At 24.4% G+C, this 25,552-nt stretch overlaps 2 protein-coding genes and 1 long non-coding RNA gene across 3 annotated transcripts; all 3 read right to left on the bottom strand.

Annotated features, from left to right (window-relative positions):
* Positions 1-3,397: 3,397 nt before the first annotated feature.
* LOC101497027 (probable peroxygenase 5) lies at positions 3,398-5,306 on the bottom strand. Its single transcript, XM_004491404.4, has 6 exons — positions 5,200-5,306; positions 4,966-5,058; positions 4,234-4,319; positions 3,985-4,079; positions 3,729-3,854; positions 3,398-3,578 (listed from the first exon to the last, which is right to left on the bottom strand). The coding sequence occupies exons 1-6, from the start codon at positions 5,279-5,281 to the stop codon at positions 3,428-3,430; spliced, it is 633 nt and encodes a 210-aa protein (XP_004491461.3). The 5' UTR covers positions 5,282-5,306; the 3' UTR covers positions 3,398-3,427.
* Positions 5,307-8,471: 3,165 nt separating this feature from the next.
* Positions 8,472-9,513, bottom strand: LOC101496719 (probable peroxygenase 4). Its single transcript, XM_027331554.2, has 4 exons — positions 9,406-9,513; positions 9,209-9,303; positions 8,861-8,986; positions 8,472-8,747 (listed from the first exon to the last, which is right to left on the bottom strand). The coding sequence occupies exons 1-4, from the start codon at positions 9,511-9,513 to the stop codon at positions 8,597-8,599; spliced, it is 480 nt and encodes a 159-aa protein (XP_027187355.2). The 3' UTR covers positions 8,472-8,596.
* An 8,960-nt stretch (positions 9,514-18,473) lies between these two features.
* On the bottom strand, positions 18,474-19,228 carry LOC113785361 (uncharacterized). Its single transcript, XR_003471425.2, has 3 exons — positions 19,137-19,228; positions 18,851-18,943; positions 18,474-18,560 (listed from the first exon to the last, which is right to left on the bottom strand). It is a non-coding gene; the product is annotated as an uncharacterized lncRNA (long non-coding RNA).
* Between the last annotated feature and the right edge of the window lie 6,324 nt (positions 19,229-25,552).

Genomic DNA, 25,552 nt, shown 5'->3' with positions numbered 1-25,552 from the left:
AATTTGAAAATGTACAACGATACAAACACATGCTAAATAATATGAAATGCTTAATTTTTTTATAACAAAAATTAATTTTTGATACAAAACTTTTATCTTGAAAAATGTATCAATTTTTTTATATTTAAACATTATATCACTCCTAAAAAAAATATACAAATTAACTACAGAGCGTATTCAGACATACAATTCGCAACTCTCACGGTTACAACTCACATTCACAAAGTAAAACACTTCACAAATTCATAATCCCTTATCCATGCTACACTAATTAGAAAAATAATAAACAATTCACAATCACAAAGTTACAATTCACGCACTAAAGTTCACAATCTCAATTCTCACACTAAAACCGTTCACAATTCACAAAGTCCCAAATACAATTCACACACTACTAGTTCACAATCTTAAATTAAAATAATTCACAATTAACAAACAGTAGAAGAGAAAATGAGTAAAAACCTGAAAAATATAAGAAACATATTGAGATAGTATGAGAACCAATACCAAGAAGTGACGTTGGCGGTTGACCGATGCGACTACGAAATGGGACGAATAAGCTGAGATACGTACAACGAGGTTGGTCGTAGATGAGGGAGAGTGCATAATGGACATGAGAAAAGAGAGTACGAGAAACCAACGAGTCGCGTGGAGGCTACAAAAAAAGGGTTGAGAGAGAATCGAGCAAGATTAAATGGTTAGTAATGCAACCTCCCACTCGATGGACTAAACTTTGAGGGTTGAATGGTAACCAATTGAAGTCCTTCTTCAACACGAAAGATACACAATTTTTTAATCTTTATGTTTTTTCAATTACAATTATGAGTTTTGAAGAGATGTATTGGCACAAATTTATCTGAAAAATGCCTCTTTATATTTATTTTAGAATAAACTTTGGAACGGCAGTTGCGTATATTGTCGACAGAAAAAATATAGGAGAACACTCCTCCTCTCATATTTTGACCAAACAAACCAAGGGTTCTAAACTTCTTTTTTTTTGTATTATAAATTCCAATTTCTTGATTTCTCTTTTTCTATCGAAAAAACAAACATAGAATTTAGTGCAAATATTTGTCAACTATTTGCACTAGCTAGTGCATCAAATAAAATTCCTATGCAAAATGTCGAGTGAAACATAAAAAAGTCTAAATTCTATAAATAAATTAAAATATTATTGAATATGTTTGTTTAAGATTTTTTAAAATTTGATTTTTAAGTATTTTCTAATTTTTTTTATAATATTTTTAAAAAATAATTTTAAAAATAAAATTTAAAAATAAAAAATTGATTTAAATTATTTATCTTAAAATATCATTTAAAGTATTTTATTTATTTGTTATAATTTCTTTGAATAATGAAATTTCAAATAATGATTAAAATGAAAAGCAATTTTGAAAAATTCTTCATAAAAAGTATTTTTAAAAGATATATTATTTTATAAAAAAAATGTGATTTTTATAATGTTAAAATCTTCAATAATGAATATCTAAGTTATTGAACGTCAAAATTATTATTTTTTATTGATATTATCATTAATTATAGTCCATTCACGTGTTAAAATCTTTAATAATAAATATGTAAGTTTAATGGATGTTGAAAATTTTGGAAATTTTCAAATATTATCATCATGGTCCATCTATTATAGTTTTTCAAAAGTATTTCGCTGATATGTAGTGTGAGTATTAGGGATGGGAAAAAAACCAAAAATTGAACTGATTTATAGAACTGAACCGAACCAAATCACTTTTAAACTAAACCGGTTCAAAAAAATTAAAAACCAAACTTTATTTTAAAATCAGTTTTTTTAACTGAACTGATTTTAAAGAAAATAGGTGCCCTGTAACCAAATTTAGTTTTGATTCTACCAAAATCTCAAAACTCTAAAATCAGGCTCAAAACCCTAAAATTGAAATGAAGCTTATGGCCACCGCCGTTCGCCGCCGCCGCAAATAGAAAAGTCGTCTCTTCTCTCTTCGCACAACGATCGCACTTCGTCTTCTCTCTTCGCACAACGATCGCACCTCGTTTTCTCTCTTCGTGAGTCACCTCTTCTCTCTTGGCTTTCGCGGTTTCACCATTTTGGTTCATCTTCATTATTTTGGTTGATGATTTTGATTGTCTGATAACCTTTTGAGTGAGTTCATGCTTTTCCCATGTATTTTATTTCTACCATTATTAGTACTCTACTTTTGATTGTTTTGCTGTATTTTTTTGAAGTTTTGTGTAATTTGGCTTTTGTTTATCTCTGTATTTATATTCATGCTTGCTGATTTCTTTTTATCTGCATTTGTGTAATCAATAGCATTGGTTTTTTCTCTTATTTATTCTTCATTTATGTTGTTTCAATAGTTGTCTTTGATTTTTATTTTGAACATTTTAGTTTTGTTTTGATTGTTTTTTTTTTTTGGGTGTGCTCACTGTGTTGTTTCATTGAATTATTGTTCAATGGAGAAAATGTATGTTGCAATGTTTCATGTGAGAGAGAGAGATTCAATTTGATTCAGTAAGAGTATAACAATGTGTGAAGTTTTTATAATAAGTAAGAAATTGCAAAGTTTGTATTAAAGATAAGAAAGACAGAGATTCAAAGAAATTATGATAAGGAAAGTGTTACAATATCCAGGACTAGTTTTAAGTACCTAAGACAGTATTAAAAATACAAGTGATTTTGTGTAACAATCATGAAAATATGTTGTATTATCTCCTAATATTTATTCATTATTGAGAAGTTGATCCAAATTTAATTTTTGTAAGTAAAGGAGTATGTAGCTGAGATAGATCTATAGTAGTAAGAATTATAGTGGAAGTAAGGTATTATAGATGGAAGTTTGAGAATAAAATATTTCTTTCAAACAAATCACAATCTTTATAATATAAAAATTATTTGACTTTAATTTTTTATTTACATTAAAAGTATTATAGATGGAAGTTTGAGATTGGTTGTCAAACAAAAAGTTTTACAAAAAAAATTAATCTCTTTTTCAAAATAATTTTTATTATAAAAATAATTATGCATTTCATTTTTTAGCAGGTGTTGGTATCATCGTTCGTTTTTAAAATTATGATTGAAGTTTAAAGAATATAATGTATATAATTAGGATTAATATTGCATAAAAAGATACTAATTGAGAGAAACAAAAGAAAAAAAAATTATACGATTTCTAACACTATATTATCTATGTTCTCATCTAAAATGTAATAGAGATAACTACCACACTATATATTCCTTACTATATATCCACGTTCACAAAAGACTCATAGTAATATCACAATCTAATTTATAATGTATAAATAAAAGTCTTTAAAAGAAATACAAATTCACACGGAAATTATATTTATTATTAATTTCACAATTTAATTGTAAACACGTATGAAAAACATATTTAATAATATTTATTTATTATTAATATTACAACAAAAATCATATTTACTTATTATTTTTAGTTTTTGAGTGTTCCTTTTCGAGACGTTCAAACAAACTTCCATCGTAAACAGAATATACGATATCTTTTTGGAGTAAACCTTCCTTATCTTTGCATAGATCATATAATATCTTCCATTCTGATTCGGCTGCAAGCCTGAACATCAAATTACAACAATTTATTATAAAGAATGTGTGATATATTGATCATTAAATAATTAATCAATAAATATATGGGTGATTCTAATACACAACATAAATGAAATACTAAAATTTAATTTTTTTTCGTTAATGTAAAAAAACTTACCATCCTTTGAAATCCTTTGGCTCTCTATTTGCCGTCAGCATCTCCTTCAATTCATCAGACGTCAAAGCATTTGGATGTTGTTTTGCATGCTTGCTGAAAATTTCTTCAAATTTTGAAGCCACAAACCTAAAATCATGTATGATGTAATTATTATATCTTTTAAAAAGAAATAATAACAATAATAATAATAATAATAATAATAATAATAATAATAATAATAATAATAATAATAATAATAATGAAAAGTAATTATTACCCTCCTTCACTATCATAGACACCGGAGTCACTTCCATGGATTGATAATTTGATGTTTACAATTTCTATTGGTAGCAAAGGAGAAGGAGCCTTTCCCTATATAAATTATGAGTGAATACTTGTTAGATATCGTATTTTTTACATAATTAACAAGTAGGCATTGATAATATTTTTTTTTTAATTTAAATAAAATGTAAAAATAAATTAATAAGAATAAATAGTAAATTAAGAAAATGAGAGAGAAATATACCGGACGAGTTTTTTGGCTAAGACCGGCATGAATAAAAGCCGAAGCAGTTGTTGATAATGCAACTCCACAACCTATCGCTCTAAATCCTATTCATTATCAAAGTTTTATATTGTCAATTAATCGTAATAAATTAATAAAAATATTTAATTTTTGATAAAATTATTTTTAAAAACTACTTTTATAAATAGCTGTAAAATTGATAATATAATTTTTATATTTATATTATATAAAATTTAATTCTTTAAAATTTTATACAAATAATTTTAAAAAATACTTAAAAGAGTAGTTTACATGGCAATATATATTCACGGATTTAAGTACTTTAAACTTTTATAAAAATTAAATTTGCAAAAAAAAAAAATAAACTGAACAAATAGTTTTTTGTTAGGGAAAATAAGATAAAGAGTATAAATAGGACATATCATTAACAACACTGAAAAAGTGTTTAATCAGATTCACATCGGTTTTTTGTGATTTTTTTGAAGGTACAATACATAAAAAAAGGTTACTATATACATTAAATATCAATTTAATATAGAGATAACAAAATAATCTACATCCAAGTGTATCTACTTGAATCCGTCATATTAGACCATGAAAATCTACTTAGTGTAAATGAAGGTTTAGATTTTTATTGAAATTAAAAAATATTAATTGTGAAGTTTGAAAATATAATAAAAAAAATTGTTGTATGAATTAACTATGATACATAAATAAATAAATAAAATTAACCTTCAAAAGTTTCTTTTGGATAGATGATGCCATCGTGGTTCCTATCAAAAAATGAAACGTGTTTTTGGAGAACACTAAGTCCACTTGAATTCTCTGCATATTGTTTGCAAATTAGTTAACATACAAACAAAGTTTATAATATTTTATCAAAATAAAATACATTAAATTAATATCAACCGAAGAAATTAAATTAAAAAGAATACGAAAAACATAAAAATAAAGATTTTCACATACGTGCGGTTGCGATAGCTAAGAAAATGTAGAAAAATGAAATAAGTAGTGGAAGACGAATTTGAAATGAATTCATTGTATTCATTGTTATGCTTATGCTAATGCTTAAGATTTTGACAATATATATAGAGAAGAGAAAATTGAATTATTAATGCTGATTAATTATTATATCTCTGCCTATGGTAGATTATAATATGATTATATGTTAATAACACAATAATGTGATAATATACTTATTATGTATAATTCTCAAAAGTGATGTTTGACTCTTACTTTTTTTAATTAATCTTTGATACTGTTTTTTAAACAAATTCTTTTCTATTTGTTTCGAATAAGATTTTTTTTCTTTATATTAGGAAGTATTATTTTTGTAAACACAATCAGATGATAATATTTGTTATATATAATTCCTAAAAGTTGTATTTTACTCTTTCTTTATTTCCTTAATTTTGCATACTGTTTTTTCTTTTTTGAAACATATTATAAAGAAGATTTTTTCTCTAGAATATAGCATATATTAATTTTTTTAACCGAATAATTTGACAATATTTGTTATATATATATAATTCAAAAAAATTGTATTTTTTCTGTCTTTATTTTATTAACCTTTGATACTGTTTTTTCTTTTTAAAAACAGATTCATTATTTATTTGTTTCAAAGAAGATTTTTTCTTTATTAGTTAGCATTAATTTTTTTAACAGAATAATGTGATAATTTTATTATGTATAATTCCCAAAAGTTATGTTTTATTCATTATTTATTTTATTAATCTTTAATTCTGTTTTTTCTTTTTTTGAAACATTAGAAAACATTAACTTGAACGTGCTTTAAAAAAAATTGCAATAAAAAATACTTTAACAAGAATTTGCAGTCAAAAATACTTTGACAAGAAGTTTTTCCTTATTACTATTTTTCATTTTCATCTATATTTATTAAAGTTTTTTCTGCTATTAAAATAAATTAATTCTTTAAAAAATCCAAAATCAAATTAATCACATATAACAAATATGCAAAAAAAAATTAAAATATATAAAATAAAAAGATTATATATTGTAAAGTTATTTTATATTGACAATTAATAATAATTTACTAACACATAAACAACAACATTAATTCCTTTTTTTTCAATTTTTTATTTGATATATTGAAAAATTGTGATTAGTTATAGATGTTCTTTAATCTCATATTATATATTGACTTAATAAATCTTTTGAGCTAAAAAAACTAGCAGAAAAGTCAGCAAATTACACGAAATAGGTTGTTTGCTATATAAATTAATAAATAATTTTAAATATAAATTATTATTAATATATATTTGTTTTAAAATATGATTTATAAATTTAATTTTACGTGGCATCGGTGTTACAAATTTATAAGGGCCACACCATGCTAAAAAAATGTTACATCAACTTTAAAACGTTAGTTTCAATTTCATTTAAGAGACTAATATTATATAATTAAAATTTAAACAAGCTCGTGAATTTTTTTAAGGTATATGGATTAAAATTACGATTATCTCTTTAATATAGTAGTTGGTCTTATACAATATTTTAACATATAAAGTGTAAAAATTGTTGTATAATATATAATTTAATATTTTTCAATGACATTTTGGTTGTATATGATATACAAAATTAAAAATATAATATGAAACGGTTCTATTTCAAATTATTTCTATTAACTTTAGGGAATCTCTAAAACACTCACATTGTTGATGTAAACCTTCATCTTTTGTTTTTTTACAAAATATCAGAGTCCAAGTTAGTCAGTATAATTGAGATATCAGCTATTTGAAAAAATTAAATAATATTAATAATTCTTAAATGGTTAGTTTAGTAATAATTCTTTATGTTTCTCTCTTCTTTTGCTTTACAATGCTCTCCCTATGCTCTCTCTTATTTGCGGTCTCATACCCGAAGGGTCGTTTTCTTAGACTTTGCCTTCGCAATTCCATTTTATAATCTCTCTCGATTGTTGCCCGTCAATATGCTCACTATAAGAAATCATTTGTATACTTACGAAAAATTACTCACAGATGTTAGTTTGTGAATTCCTTTATTTTGTGAATTGAGTGAAACTGGCCATTTTTAGCATATAAAAGAATTGAGGTCCAGAAGGACCAACCACAAGAAACCCCAAAACCTATCTCATCTGCAAAACTCATCCGATCTTGGGTAGAAGCTTTTGAAAAAGATGAAGCGCAAAGCCCAATTCAAAAATGGTTTGCAAGCCAACAAATAGTTGGTCCTGACAATTTCCAAGAGATAAAAGACTCAATTGAAGAAAACCTTCAACTCCAAAAAATTGCAAAATTCCATCAACTCCAACAAGATATATATATATATATATATATATATATATATAACAATAATAATAACAGTTATTGGGAATTAAAGCTCTAACTTTTCCAACTTGTCGACTATGTATGAATTGTATAAAATTTTAAAAAAAATTATATAAATTTTAATTATAATATTTTAATTAATATTTATCGATCTCCCTATTATTTTGTGTAAGATCAGCCAATTGACTAACCTAAGTTGACAATAATAATAGAGGTCAAAATCACACAATTCAACAAATTTAAAAGCTAAAAAGTACATTTAAACCTAAAAATTTATGAAAAAAGTTGAAAACTAATCCAGCTTAATAGAAAGGGTTTATCTATAATACATACCGCATTTATTAAATGGTTTTTTTATTATTATTTGGTGAAGTGTTTCCCAGCCAAATGGATGTATGTTTAAAAACTTTAGAAATGATATCAAAGTACATTAATTATTTATGACTTAATAATAACATGAAATTTTTGAAATTTAAAATATATTTATACAATGATAATTATCATAATTTTTATACAATGATAATTATCATAATTTTTATAATATATTTTCATTTACATGTTAGAATATAAATAAAATCATTAAAAGAATTTAAATATTGATTTTATTCAATAACTAACAATTTAAAAGAATTTTTAATTGTCTCATCCATAAAAAAAATATAGTTTTGAAGTGTTGTTCACTAAGATATAATTTTTTCAATTAGTAGTAAACATTTTAATGTTAATCATCAACATCTCTATTAATATTCCAAAAAACTATTTCACCTTTCTTATTTACTTAGATTTTCATAGGATACAAATTCGTGAAATATATCAGAAATATCAAATAAAACAATTTAAAAAAATAAAAATAATAACTCTGAGATTTCTAAAAATTGTATTTGCGAATTCTCGATATTTATTATGTATACAATAAAGGTACATCTCAGGTAATCAAATTTCATAGATATCACAATTTAATTGTAAAGACGTATAGAAATCATATTTAATAATTTATTAATATCACAAATAAATGGAAATCGTGATTTTCTCAATTATCACAATAGAAATCATATTTATACATTATTCTTGGTTTTGGAGTGTTCCTTTTCGAGACGTTCAAACAAACTTCCATCATAAACAGAATATACGATGTCTTTTTGGAGTAAACCATTGTTATCCTTGCATAGATCAAATAATATCTTCCATTCTGATTCAGCTGCAAGCCTGAGTATCAAATTAAAATAATTTATTATACAAATAAAGTGTGATATATTGATCAATAAATAATTAATCATAAATGAAATACTAAAATTTGTTGTTAATATAAAAAAACTTACCATCCTTTGAAATCCTTAGGCTCTCTATTTGACTTAAGCATCTCCTTCAATTCATCAGAAGTTAAAGCATTTGGATGTTGTTTTGCATGCTTGCTGAAAATTTCTTCAAATTTTGAAGCCACAAACCTAAAATTCACAGTCCAATTATTATAACTTTAAAAAATTATCCACCATTGACAACTATAAGGCTTTGAACAAAAAAATTAAAAATTTCAAATGACTCTCAACTCATTTAGGTAGTATCTGCCATAATGTTTTGGAAGGAAATAACATTAAGTTTAATTATTTAGTTTGAAGAATAAAAGATAAAAAGAAATTAGAATAAGAATATTGGAATGTAGTTATTACCCTCCTTCAGCATTATAGGCACCGGAGTCACTTCCATGTATTGCTAATTTGATGTTTGCAACTACTATTGGTAACAAAATAGAAGGAGGCTCTCCCTACACCATCATTAAAATTTAAATATAAGTTATATGTCTCAAAATTAAAAAGAAATTAATGAGAAAAAATAAAAATAAAAAAGGAAAAAGAGAGAAAATTACGGGACGTGTTTTTTGGCTAAGACCGGCATGAATGAAAGCCGAAGCAGCTGTCGATAAGGCAACTCCACAACCTATCGCTCTAAATCCTGTTATCATTGAACCATCCATTATTATTATTTATTATTATTATTATTATTTTTTTAAGGTGCAATGTATAAAAAAGGTTTTTTTTTCAATATCCTCTTTTTTAAAAAAAAAACACTAGAATACCCCAATTTAAAAAAAATATATCAAAATGTCCCATTTTTTTTTTTTACTTACAAGGCGTCATTTGGAATGGCGACTTCTTTAAGGAAGTCCGAGTTCCAAATGGCGACTTCCCATTTAATTTTTAAAAAATTGGGCATTTTAGTATATTTTTTTCAAATGGGGGTATTTTAGTGTTTTATTTTTAAAAAGAAGGTATTGAAAAAAAAGACCCTATAAAAAAACTAACCTTGGAAAGTTTCCTTTGGATAAACGATGCCATCATGATTTCTATCAAAAAAAGAAACGTGTTTTTGCAAAGCACTAAATCCACTTGAATTATCTGTATATTATTTGCAAATTAGATAACATGCGAACAAAGTTTATAATATTTTATCAAAATAAAATACATTACATTAATATCAACAGAAGAAATTAAGTTAAAAAAAATAAAAGTAAAGATTTTCACATACATGCGGGGGCGGGTGCTGGTGCAGTTGTGGTTGCGATAGCTATTTGATAGTAAAAGTAAAAAAATGAAATAAGTAGTGGAAGACGAACTTGATATGAATTCATTGTATTCGTTGTTATGCTTATGCTTATGCTAATGCTTAAGATTTTGACAATATATATAGAAGAGAAAAATGAATTATTAATGTTAGATTAATTATCATGGCTCTGCCTATGGCAGATTATAATGTGATTATATTTTTTTTAACAGATTATTTCTTTATTTGTTTCCAAGTATATTTTTTCTCTATTAAAAAGCATTAACTTTTCAATAGAAAAATGTGATAATATTTGTTGTTTTAAATTCCCAAAAGTTGTGTTTGACTCTTTCTTTATTTCTTTAATTTTTTATACTGTTTTTCTTTTTTGAAAAGATTCATTCTTTATTTGTTTCAAATAAGATTTTTTTGTTTATTAGAAAGTATTAATCTGTTTTGACAGAATAATGTGATAATACTTGTTATGTATAATTTCCAAAAGTTGTGTTTTATTCTTTCTTTATTTTATTAATCTTTGATAATTTTTATTTGTTTGAAATGGATTATTTCTTTATTTGTTTCAAAGAAGATTTTTTTTTCTTTATTAGAAAGAATTGACTTACATATGTGCTTTAAAATATCATTTGAAACTAAGAGATTGTATACCGTAAAATTATTTTATATTCACAATTAATTTTTAATTACCAACATATAAACAATGACATAACTTCTTTATTTTAATTTTTTATTTGATGGATTGAAAATTTGTAATTAATTGACTATATAAAATAATTTTACATTGATATATTGACTTCTTAATATTTGTAATTTTACTTCTTAATAAGCACTCTCCTACGCTTTTGTTATAAAGTGTACCAATAACCAATTGACTTCGACAAATTGAAAAGATTGTGGAGTATTGACATTTATTCTATTCAATTACTTTAGAGGAGTTTAATTCATATTAAATATTTAGATACAGATTTTTCAAATTAATTATTTCATTTATTAAATTACAAATTGGTTTCTGACATCAGTAGAAGTTTACTTTTGGTAAAACTAGTATAGAAATTTGATCTTATGTTATAATTTAATTATTAAATATTGATATCGTTAAGTTGATTGTTTTGTGTTATAAGTTTAAATTTAAGACATCGCATTTGTGTGAGTTAATTATGATGATATCATCTCTTTTTTAAGACAAAAAAAACTAATATAAAGTATGTAGTTGTTTGCTATATAAATAATTTTAAATTTAAATTACAATTAATACATATTTCTCTTAAAATATGTTTTTTTTTTATTATTACTTGTATTTGGAAATTTAATTCAACATGGCATCGGTGTAGATGGATTAAAGTATTTTAACATATAAAGGTTGTTAAAGGTTGTTGTATGATATATAATTAAATATTTTTCAATGATATATTAACACACATTGTTGCATATGGTATACAAAATTAAAAATATAATATGAAACAGCTCTATTTCAAAATATCTGGTAATTTTGGAAGATTTTTCTATGACTCACTTTAATTATAAGAATATCTTCAATATATGTTCGTCTGCCGGTTATGTAAAATTAATTTTTTTGGTGAATTTATTATTGTACTGAACTGTCATCAATTCTCAACGATACTTTCATAATTTAATAATAATAAATTTATAATCGTTATCTTTTTTATTAATTTATTAATAATAATCAATTTATTATGTTACTTTTTTATTAATTTATAACCGTTAACTTCTTTTTAATTTATTAATAATAATAATTTTATTATTGTTATTTTTTTAATTATTGTTTTAGAATTTTAAGTTCAATTTTATTTTAAATTTAAATGAAAATAATGTATAATAATATTAATTAAAATATATAAATTAATATTTTAAATTATAATAAAATTAAATATAAATATAATATTAATATATAAATTAAAGTTGTGGTTAGCGTTAGAGATACTTAGCAGATGGTGGACTAAAAATTGAATTAGACTTTGAAATTGATGTGTTAGTTTAGCGGTAACTAACCTCAATTTTATAAACATAAAATCGTTTCCCAATTTTTTATTTTTTTTTATTTTAAATAATATGAATTTGTTTCGAGTTAGAAATTTTTTTATCATACTTTCATCTCCTCCACTATCATATGTTGAGCTGGAAACATAAAAGTTTTTGGTATAAATCAATTTCAAGTCAACAAGTTAATTATTTTTTTTAATAATATTTTTAAATGCCTAAATAAATTAATTGAGTGTGCTAAAAATAAATTAGAAGAAAATAAATTAATGTATTAGAAGAAAAATAAGTTAATGTATTTTGCAGATATAATTTAATGTATTAATAATTTAATTGAGTGTGCTAAAAATAAATTAGAAGAAAAACAAAAGAATTAGATCCATAATTAAAGGAAACACTCAGAATTAGAGGAAACGTCTAAGATTAGAGAAAGCGTCCACGATCAGAGGAAGCGCCTTAGATATGAGGGAGTGCGTCCATGAAAAGAAGCAAATTAATAGAAAACATAATAAATGGACGAGTAAGAGGAAATGAACAATATGAACCCTCCAAAGGAAATGCCTCTGAGTACCTGACTCTACATATGTTTGTGTGGATGATTATAAAGTGTTAAGGGATTGAAAGAATGAGAGTTAAATGTAATGTGAGTGATTGTGAATATAAAAAGTTTTGTATCAAAAATTAATTTTTGTTATAAAAAAATTAAGCATTTCATATTATTTAGCATGTGTTTGTATCGTTGTACATTTTCAAATCTCTACGATTTTGAAACTGTGTTTTTCACGTTGAACCCGATTTGGAACGTGAGAAAAGGTTTCCACCACCAAACCAAACAAAGGCGTATACCTTATTTTTTTCTTTCATAGAGAAGGCTTATAACTTCTTATGAGAGACTAAACTTAGATCCATTATTTACTTCAAAGTTTGGATAATTTTAATTCTTCTATTTTAAAAATAACAATTTGACAACTTTATTTTATTTGTTTAAAACTCAGACTCTACTTGATTTTGATCAACTCAATTCCCACTCATTTAAAAAAAATATGTATACATAAATATATAATTTAATTAAAAATGAAATAACAAAAATATTTGGACGCAACCGTTGTCCAACTAAAACATTTGGTCAATGAAATCTACGTTTCATTTTATGAAAAAATAAAATAAAATTATGAATTTTGTTTTTTCAATCCCATTTTAAGTCACAAATGTTTATATCATTCGGTTTGATTTCTTGTTTCGAACTGGTGATACGAACTCGAGGTTTGGCTTCATCAGTAGATAAAGTGTAATTCGTACGAGGTTTAAGTGTCTTACCGTTGTGCTCCACCAATAACAAATCTGGTCGTATGCAATATATACCTATGTCTTTTCTAACTTTATCATTATCTTTTGTTTTCCCTTTCACATTCATCACAGTATTTAATATGTTGTTAAAGAAATTTTTCTCGATACGCATAACATCGAGATTATGTCTCAAAAGATTATCTTTCCAATACGCTAGATCCCAAAAAATACATTTTTTTTGTCCAATTGTGCCATTGTCCGTAACCTTGTGGTTTACAAACCACACCATTAACAACATGTACCTTTCGCATATCTTTGAATTTATTCCAAACTTGCTCAGATGTCAATTTAACTGGGGATACGAACTCGAAATCTCACCGTATGAATTTACAATAGTATTTAATATTTCTTCTACGCTGTATGAGTTTACAATAGTATTTAATATTTATTCGAGAACTTGACCATCTCTAATAACGAATATATATAACTTATTAAATGTTAAAATTACTTATTTTATTCGATATAAAATGAGTATAATACAACTTTTATCAATTTTAAGAAAGAAAAAAACTTAAATAAACATACCCAATATAAGAAAGGAAAAAACTAAGGTGCATTTTTTAGGTGTTTTTTGTATGGTTAAAATACATCTTTTTGTATAACAAAATTTGATGAATTTATGAATTTGATAACATCATGATCATGGTTGATTAAATTAAAAACCATATAAAAATACATAAAAGACATACTCTAAGGTTTGTCCTATATGAAAAAACCACCTAAAACTATGGTTGGTAGATCTTTGCAAAATCTAGACGAGTGCAAAGAGTTGATGGTTTGTTCTAAAAGACAACGCTGCACCTTTTGGTTAACTTTCAAATTATTTTCTTATGCAAGCTTGTTCCATCCAATTGTAATATTGTAGACTAAGTTTGGATCCATGAACCTTCTCGTATGCCATCCCAAACTTTAAGGTTAGAATCCAACACAAATACAATCATTCTTAAATAGTGTATCTTTTGACGCACCTTCGATGATGATTCCTCCATTGGTGTAATAAAACCCTCATTAATCTTTCTTTTTGGAATGGCAAGACGACCTTTTTTCGGGTTCATATCACTTAGTGTTAGTTTCTTTTGAATCACCAACTTTATCTTACTACCTTCCATTCTCTCAATTATTTCTCTAAATTCAAGTGACATCTTAGGTTGAACTTCTTGTTCTTAGTTATCAGTGGCGTTACCATTGGGTCGACGACTTTGACCATCATTATTTGTGTAGTATCTAATTTTTGTCCGAATAATTTAAAATTATTTTAATAATAATATATTTAATAAATATTTTATAATTATTACCAAAAATCTAAAATTATCATTTTTTTAAAAAAAATAAAATAAAATAATCCTAAAACGGTAAGTTACAGCAACAACACACAAGTTGCAACTCTTTCAACCTGCTGCAACTTTCAATCTCATCACCCAACACGATTCACAGCAACAAAACATGTTTGTCATCCTGTCATAAACTGGTTATTTCAGTACAGAGATTACTTGTAACACATACAAAGCCAGAAAAAAATTCTTTCCTAAAATGGTGCTTTGCTTAAAATTGGTAGCTTAAAATTGGTAGAAAAAACAATGTAAAATCCAATTAATTCTTGGCTGAGTAACAATGCAAAATCCAGAACATGTATTTGTACCATGAATGAAAACATTAGTCGTTTCCCTATAAATTGAGACAAACAGAACTGAATGAAGGAAGAAGGGATTTTCTAAAAAAAATCGTAAACCAAAGATAAAGGTAGAAGATAGAGTTGTTATTACATAAATAGATCTTATCCATAACAAACTCAGATCCATGGAACCCAGATACATCAAACTCAGATCCATCAAACCCATTCAGCAAACTCAGGTCCATCAAACCCATATCCATAGCTAAAAGATATTCAAACCCATTTTAACAACACCGATCAAAGAGACGACCGCACACCATCTTCACCCGCATCGGAAAGGCATGTATCTTCTCTTACTTTTGTTTCAAACTGTATATATTTGTTATATAGAAATAAACCAGTTTTTGTTCATATTCAGGGTGAAGTATTTTGCTTAGTTTGGCTAAAATTTTGCGTTTGAAATGAATGTGGGTATTTCGTCTGAGAGTATTGCTTTGATCGGAACCCGTTTCCCGGGTTTGCTTAGACATAGATAATGATTTAATTTTATTAATGGGTAGGGCATTAATTTCATTAAATTATTATTTGTTATGTTTAATATAATTAATTATGTTTATTATAAAAAATTATGAACACAGATAACTAATAATAAATGTCCTTTATTTTACATTATAATAATTTTTCACTTATTTACAAAATATATTAAAAGAGGATTACATTTATAATGAATATAAATTTTTTATTTAATAGATTAAGTTGCAAGTCTATACATTTTTTTTTTATTGCTATTTTTATTTTTGTGTTTATTACTATTTTTATTTTGAAGAATTGTTTAAACATTATTTAATATTCAGTATTTTTATTTTAAAAAGAAAAATAAAAATAAAATTATAACAATTTTTTTTATTAAAAATTAACTAGATGTGACATCTTTTTAATCTTTGAGTTATTAGAACACAAATTGTGACAATTTGATGGTTCTAAATCTCATCTTCACAAATAAATTAATAATTAAAAATTATTAAAAAGTTAACTAAAAAACATTTTTTTAATCCCGAAGTTACATAATACAAATTATATATTTTAATAGTTCTAAAACTTATTCTTATAAATAAATAGATCTAAAATCAATTTTTTTTAATTTAATTAATTATCTTTTTTTTTAAATCTTGGAGTTGTTAAGACACAAGTTGTACTACTTGATGGTCTTAAAACTCTACTTTAAAAGATAATCAAATATCCTCAAAAAAGGGTTAAATTAGATATGTGACATCTTTTTTTTGTCATTGAGTTTTGAGACACGAGTTGTACAACTCGATCGTCTTAAAATTCATATTTTAAAATAATTATTTAAATCAAGCAAGTTTTCGTTTTGTTCGTCAAAATTAACTTTTTTTTTATCAACAACAAAACACAATTTATGTAAAAGCAATCAACACATCCGCATTTTCTACCCAAGAACTACGTAGCTTTGATTTCTCCATCGCACTGGGAGATACGTAGGAGCAAGATTACACTCTTGTCAAGCACGCTAATAAAAACTTTCTTTTTTTGTTCTACTATCTTTTAACACATTTTTATCTCAAAAAATCACATTAATAAAAACATTTTATAAATATATATTTAAGTTGATATAATTTTGCACAATTAATTATAGGTAACCGTTTTTTAGCGGATGTCGTAGGGTGCTAATACCTTCTCTACGCATAATCGACTCCCGAACTCAAAATCTGGTTTCAAAGACCATTTTTACATTTTTTAGGGTTTTCCAATATTTTCCCTATTTTAAAATAAATTTTGGTTGCGACTCCATTGAATTCGATGAAAACTCGAAATTTTAGGCCGCGACAATTTGTATCAAGAATTTGAAAATAAACTATGAGTGCTCAATTAATTCTTTTTTTCATCACTATCGTTTTCCTAACACCTTCTTTGCGACATGTACTTCAAGTACGCAAAAATTTGTTTCGTTTGTTTGGTTACTTCTTATTTTCTTGATTGGAGGTAACTTTTGATTATTAGCATAGAACTTATCTAGCAAACACAACAATGCTTCAACTGTCACACACTTATCTCCCACTGATCCTAATAAACTAGTAAAGAAGGTGAGTTCTAACTATTGGCAATATATAGTTTTCTCGTATGGTTTGAAGTCTAAACATCGACACATTAAAAGTGGATAGTTAATAATTTAAATGCTATCATTGATTGATATTCACGTGGATCGGAGTTTTTTAGATGACAATATTAAAGGTAGTGGCCACTCGCAGTCTTAATAACACACAATCCTCATCGTCAAAAGATATTTTGTGAAGACTAAATTCAAATGATTTTAATTGAAAAATTGAGAAGATTAGTAGCATGTGACGTGAAACTACAATCGTACTTTTACGTTGAATAGAAGTTTTAGATTGAAGTCTCTTATATATATAATGCACCGCATTCAAATAATCAAAATTATTGAAGTTAATTTAAAGAAGTTAATGTATATAATTGTGATTCATATTACATAAAATAATACTAATTAAGAAATTCAAAAGGGAAAAAAATGTACCATTTATAAAATGTAACAAAGATCTCTATTACTTAAGATCTACGTTCACGAAATTACTAACAATCTAGTCTATAAATAAAAGTATTGAAAAGAAATAAAAAAGTGTAGTGAAGCACAAATGAAAATCATACTTATTTATCATTTAGAATAATATTACAGTATAATTTTAAGCACGTATGAAAATCATATTTAATAAGTGTTAAGTATTATTAATAACACAATTAAATAGAAATCTTAATTATTACAATAGAAGTCATATTTAATTAATATTCTTGAGTTTTGAGTGTTCCTTTTCGAGACGTTCAAACAAACTTCCATCATAAACACTATATGCAGTATCTTTGTGGAGTAAGCCATTCTTATCTTTGGCTATATCATATAATACCTTCCAGTCTAATTCGGCTTGCACCCTGAGCATCAAATTACAACAATTTATTATAAACAATGTGTGATATATATTGATCAATAAATAATTAATCATAAATGAAATACTAAAATTTGTTGTTAAAAAAAAAAAAAAAAACTTACCATCCTTGGAAATCCCTAGGTTCTCTATTTGCCTTCAGCATCTCCTTCAATTCATCATTCGTTAAAGCATTTGCATGTTGTTTTGCATGCTTGCTGAAAATTTCTTCAAATTTTGAAGCCACAAACCTAAAATCATGTATGATGTAATTATTATATCTTTTAAAAAGAAATAATAATAATAATAATAATAATAATAATAATAATAATAATAATAATAATAATAATAATAATAATAATAATAATAATAATAATAATAATAATGTATTTCATTTTTTTAATTTAAATAAAATTTAAAAATAAATTAATAAGTAAATTAGGAAAATGAGAGAGAAATATACCGGACGAGTTTTTTGGCTAGTAGCGGCATGAATTAAAGCCGCAGCCCTTGTTGATGCTGCAACTCCAAAACCCAACGCTCTAAATCCTATTCATTATTAAACTTTTATATTGTCAATCAATCGTAATAAATTAATAAATAACTGTAAAATTCATATCATAAATTTTTATATATTTATATTTTATAAAAAAATATATTTTTTAAAATGTTATACAAAATGATTTTAAAATATACTTATAATAGTAGTTTACATGGCGATATATATTCACATATTTAAGTACTTTAAACTTTTAATATTAATTGTGAAATTTAAAAATATAATTAAAAAAATTGTTATAGAAATTAACTATGGTACGACGAAAAAAAAAAAAACTAACCTTCAAAAGTTTCTTTTGGATAAATGATTCCATCGTGGTTCCTATCAAAATATGCAACGTGTTTTTGCAAAACACTGTATCCACTTGAATTATCTGCATATTGTTTGTAAATTAGTTAACATGCCAACAAAGTTTATCATATTTTGGCAATATTGTTTGCAAATTAGTTAACATATGAACAAAGTTTATTATATTTTGTCAAAATAAAATACATTAAATAAATATCAACAAAAGAAATTAAATTAAAAAGAATACAAAAAAAATAAAGTTAAAGATTTTCACATACTTGCAGGTGCAGATGCAGTTGCAATAACTATTTGATAGAAGACATAGAAAAATGAAATAAGTAGTGGGAGACTAACTTGATATGAATTCATTGTTATGTTTGTGGTTATGCTTAAAGATTTTTTGACAATATATATAGAGAAGAGAAAATTGAATTATTAATGCTGATTTATTATCATGGCTCTGCCTATGGTAGATTATAATATGATTAGATTTTCATAACACAGTAATGTGATAATACTATGTATTATTCTCAAAAGTGATGTTTGACTCTTACTTTTTTTAATTAATCTTTGATACTGTTTCTTTAAACAAATTCTTTTTCTATAATCTTCGAAGTCTATTTGTTTAAATTTAAAAAAAAAAAAATTGACTTTTAAGTATTTTATAATCTTGTTATCATATTTTTTAAAAATAATTTTAAAAATAAAATTTCAAGTGAATAGTAAAAGTATTTTATTTATTTTGTTATTATATCATTTTAAGTATTTTATTTATTTATTTTTTACTAAAAAGTATAATATTTATTTATTTTTGACTAAAAAGTGAAACATAAAAAAGTCTAAATACTAAAGATAAATTAAGATATTATCGAAGTCTATTTGTTTAAATTTTTTAAAAAATTGACTTTTAAGTATTTTATAATCTTGTTATCATATTTTTTAAAAATAATTTCAAAAATAAAATTTCAAGTGAATAGTAAAAGTATTTTTTTTATTTTTTTTATTATATCATTTTAAGTATTTTATTTATTTATTTTTGAATAAAAAGTATATTATTTATTTATTTTTGACTAAAAAGTGAAACATAAAAAAGTCTAAATACTAAAAATAAATTAAGATATTATCTAAGTCTGTTTGTTTAAATTTTTTAAAAAATTGACTTTTAAGTATTTTATAATCTTGTTATCATTTTTTTTTAAATAATTTCAAAAATAAAATTTCAAGTGAATAGTAAAAGTATTTTGTTTATTTTGTTATTATATCATTTTAAGTATTTTATTTATGTATTTTTGATTAAAAAGTATATCATTTATTTATTATAAAAAATTAAACATTTCATATTATTTAGCATGTGTTTGTATCATGGTGCATTTTCAAAACTCTACGATTTGAAGTTGTGTTTTTCACATTGAATCTAGTTTGGAATGCGAGAAAAAGGTTTCCACCACCAAACCAAACAAGTATAACTTTTTTTTTCTTTTAAAGAGAAGGTTCATAACTTCTTATGAGAGAGTCAACTTAGATCCACTTTTTACTTCAAAGTTTAGATAATTTTGATTCTTCTATTTTAAAAATAACAATTTTGAAAATTTTATCTTATTCTTTAAAACTCACTCTATTTGATTTTGATCGAATCAATGTTCATTCATTTAAAAAAAATATGTACATGTAAATATATAATTTAATTAAAAGATAAACAAAAAAATATATTGGGACACAACTTTATCCAACTACAACATTTGGTCAATAAAATCTATGTTTCATTTTACGAAGAAAAAAAAATTATGGATTTAGTCTTTTTAATTTCATTTTAACTAACAAATATATGTATTATTAGGTTTGATGTCTTGTTTTGGATTCAAATTCGAGACAGCGATGAATGAGTTTACATTAGTATTTAATATTTTATTCTACGAAAAGATAATAGATTTATCCTGTTAAAATCTTTAATAATGAATATCTAACTTATTGAATGCCAAAATTATTTATTTTATTCGATAACAAATGAGTATAAAACAACTTCCATTATTTATAAGTAAATTTTTCATAAAAATTATTTTGAAAATATAAATTCAAAATTACTTTTTAAAAATCTTAAAGAAACAGACCCAATATAAAAAAGAAAAAAAACATAGGTACATTTTTAAGATGTTTTTGATATGGTTAAAACACATCTTTTGCATAACAAAATTTAATGAATTTATGAATATGATAACATCATGGTTGATTAAATAAAAAAATCATATAAAAATACATAAAAGAATGCCTTAAGTTTTGTCCAATATGAACATGTTGATAGATCTTTGCTAAATTTTGACAAATGCAAAACAAAGTTGATGGATTGTTCTAAAAGATCAAAACTGCACATTTTGGTTAACTTTCAAATTATTTTCTTCAGCAATCTTATTCCATCCAGTTGTAATATTGTAGATCAAGTTTTCTTGATCGGAGGAAACATTTGATTATTAGCATAGAACTTATCTTGCAAACACAATGCTTCAAGTAAAGAAGCTGAGTTCTAAATATTAACAATATATAGTTTTCTATAATGTGATTTATCTTTTAAAATCAAAGATAAACCTTAATTTTAAATTACATTATTTTATTATTAATAAGTTTTTGATTGAATAGGTTGTTATTTGTTGGAAGAACTGAAGTGTATTTTTAAGTATTTTTCATATATTTTTAATTTAAAATACATCCTTTATTGTTATAACAAACCTCACACAAATTATGATTTGAGATTAAATTAAGAACCATATCAAAAACAAGAAAAGCACCTATTTTTTTTTTCTTCTTATATATATGTTACTCTATCTTTTTATTTGTTGTGATAAAATATAACTTTATAAATATTTTAAAAATTAAAAGCTGAATTTATAAATTATTTTTAAACACAAAGGATCCAAATAAAATATGTAAATAACAACGAAAATAAAATTTCCCTAAAACTTTGTTTGGGACACTACATAATGAAACCTTATAATTTTGCCTAAATAACTTTGTATAGATTCGACAACAATAATATTTTATTTTAGAATAAATGTTGGAACGGCGTTTGCTTATTTCAATATTTGACTATGCATTTGATGAAATTTGCATTATATTGAAGATGATAATTAATTTTATAGGTTTTGTTTGAAACTTTTGATGAATTATATATATATATATAACATTGTTGACATTTTAAAACATATAAGATCAAATTGTCACTTAAAATTAAAATAAAGAACCAAATCGAAAAGAAAAGAAAGAAATTAACCGATATTAAGTTAAGGAACCGTTGATCCTATTTAGTTTATTTTTTATGCATAATTCTCAAAAGTTATGTTTTACTCTTTCTTTATTTCATTAATCTTTGATACTGTTTTATTTCATTAATCTTTAAATCGATTATTTCTTTATTTGTTTTAAAGAAGATTTTTTTTCTCTTTATTAGAAAGAATTGACTTACATATGTGCTTTAAAATATCATTTGAAACTAAGAGATTGTATACCGTAAAATTATTTTATATTCACAGTTAATTTTAAATTACCAACATATAAACAATATAAACAATGACATAACTTCTTTATTTTAATTTTTTATTTGATCGATTGAAAATTTGTAATTAGTTGAGTATATAAAATAATTTTACATTGATATATTGACTTCTTAATAATTTTACATTGATAGATCGATGTCCTTTACTCTCATATTATATATTTAATAATATTTGGGGCTAATTTTATTGGTAAGCACTCTACTACGCTTTTGTTATAAAGAGTACCAATAACCAATTGACTTGGAAAAATTGAAAAGTTTGTGGAGTATTGACATTTATTCTATATTCAATTACTTTAGAGGAGTTTAATTCATATTAAATATTTCGATACAAATTTTTTAATTAATTATTTCATTTATTAAATTATAAATTGGTTTCGACATCAGAAGTTTACTTTTGGTAAAATTAGTATAGAAATTTATTTTCATGTTATAATTTAATTGTTAAATGTTGATATTGTTAAGTTGATTGTTTCGTGTTATAAGTTTGAATTTAGAATCTCGCATTTGTGCGAGTTAATTATGATGATATCTATATTTTTTTTTTGAGAAAAAAAAAAACTAATATAAAGTCCGTGATTGTTTGCTATATAAATAATTTTAAATTTAAATTACTATTGATATATATTTCTTTTAAAATATATTTTTTTTATTATTACTTGTATTTGGAAATTTAATTCGACATGGCATCGGTGTAAATGGATTAAAATTGCAATTAATTCTATTATATATTAGTTGATTTCATACAGTATTTTAACATATAAAGGTTGTTGTATGATATGTAATTAAATATTTTTTAATGATATATTAACACACATTGTTGCATATGATATATAAAATTAAAAATATAAAATGAAACAGCTCTATTTAAAAATATCTAGTAATTTTGGAAAAAAATTCGGTGACTCACTTTATAAGAACATCTTCGATATATGTTTGTCCGCCGGCGTGTAGTTATGTAAAATTAAATTTTTGATGAGTTTAGAGTTATGCCAAATTGTCATAAATTCCCAACGATACTTTCATAATTTAATAATAATGTTATTTTTTTATTAATTTATTAATAATAACAAATTTATTATGTTATTTTTTAATTAATTTCTAACCATTCATTTCTTTTTAACTTATTAATAATAATAATTTTATGACCATTATCTTTTTTTTAATTTTTATTATTATTTTAAAATTTTAATTTCAATTTTATTTTAAATTTAAATTAAAATAATATATAATAATGTTAATTGAAATATTTAAACTAATATTTTAAATTATAATAAAATTAGATATAAATATAATATTAATATATAAATTAAAATTGTGGTTACCTTTGGAGATAGTTAGCAGATGATTGACTAAAAATTGAATTAGACTGAAATTGCTGTGTTAGTTTAGCGGTAACTAACCTCACTTTTATAAACATAAAATTTATCGTTTCCCATTTTTTATAAATAAATGAATTTATTTCGAGTAAGAAATTTTTGTATCATACTTTCATCTCCTCCACTCTCATATGTTGAGCTGGAAACATAAAAGTTTTTGGTATAAATCAATTTCAAGTCAAAAAGTTAATTATTTTTTCTAATAATATTTTTAAATGCCTAAAAATATAGTGAAGGCTTATTATCATGGTCATATGAACATCTCAAAAGCATTAGTTCTATTATCTAAACAATAAATAAATAACAAATGCAATTTACATTTGTATATACATTGGTTCTTTTTGTTACAATCGGATGATTTGTAGAACAAATCTTTATCTTATTTTAATTATAACTAAAAGTATTTTGTGGATATAATTTAATGTATTAATATTTAATTGAGTGTGCTAAAAATAAATTAGAAGAAAAACAAAAGAATTAGATCCATAATCAAAGAAAACACTTAGAATTAGAGGAAGCGTTTAAGATCAGAGAAAGCACCCACAATCAGATGAAGCGCCTTAGATATGAGGAAGCGCATCCACGAGAAGAAGCAAATTAATATAAAACATAATAAATGGACGAGTCAGAGGAAATGAACAACATGCACCCTCCAAAGAAAATGCTTCTAAGTACCTGACTCTACATATGTTTGTGTGGATGATTATAAAGTGTTAAAGATTGAAGGAATGGGGGTTAAATATAATGGGCCAACTGTTATGTTAATGTGTTTTTCTAAACCTCCTTTAAACGTTCTATTCTGCCTTTGATCCACTATTATGCCTCTGATTCGCTTCTTCGTCTTATTAGACTATGGGTAATGGGTTAAATAAGGATGCTTTACTTTTTTACTATGTGTTCTACCACAAACCTGGTTCAACATTTGGCACAATCTAGGGGTAGCAACCAAGCCGCCAACAAAACCTTTTATGATTTCCTTAAGATGCAACCTTTAGTCTTTAAGGGAAGCCATGATCCAACTAAGGCACAATTCTGGATTGAAGAAGTGAAGAAGGCATTCGAGGTGGTACAATATTCAGAGGAGCAAAAGGTAACATTTGTTGCTCATCTAATGAAAGGTGAGGTAGAGTATTGGTGGAAGGAAACAAAGACTCAATTGTTGACTCTGGGAACACCATTGAATTGAGAACCCTTTGAGTCAACCTTCTTAGATAAATACTATCCAAAGAGTGCTAGGAGATGGAAGGAATTGGATTTTGTCCACCTATAACAAGGAAATATGTCAGTGGCTATGTTTGTGACCAAGTTTGAAGAACTAACAAGATTTTCATCATATTCTCAATTTGCACTGAATGAAGAGTGAAAAATCAACCAATTCGAATGGGGTTTAAGCCCTAATATCGAATGGCAGCAAAAGGGGATTCTAATAAATTCAATCAACAATTAAAGGTGAAGATCTCACCAGGAAAAGGGAAATAGACTCATACATCAAATTATCCTCGTGCAAGAAGATGCCTGAGGTGTGTTAAGAAGCATGGAGGAGACTCCATAGAGGGAAAACATGTCTCCTACTTCTACAAGCAACCAAGATACGTTGTTTCTTCTCGATACATGGTGATGGTTACTACATTTATCATTACGAAAACTAAATAAATAAACCCGAGATAAATATTTGACACGTATACATAAAAAAAACACAAAACAAATATTTTTTTTCATTGATAAATATTAAAAATGTGGTATAAATATTTATAATTAAAGTATAAAAAAA

Source organism: Cicer arietinum, chromosome 2, assembly GCF_000331145.2.
Source record: "Cicer arietinum cultivar CDC Frontier isolate Library 1 chromosome 2, Cicar.CDCFrontier_v2.0, whole genome shotgun sequence".
In the NCBI taxonomy this organism is placed as follows: domain Eukaryota; kingdom Viridiplantae; phylum Streptophyta; class Magnoliopsida; order Fabales; family Fabaceae; genus Cicer; species Cicer arietinum.
The sequence above is the reverse complement of the archived record's forward strand: the minus strand, read 5'-3'. Positions and strand labels throughout refer to the sequence as shown.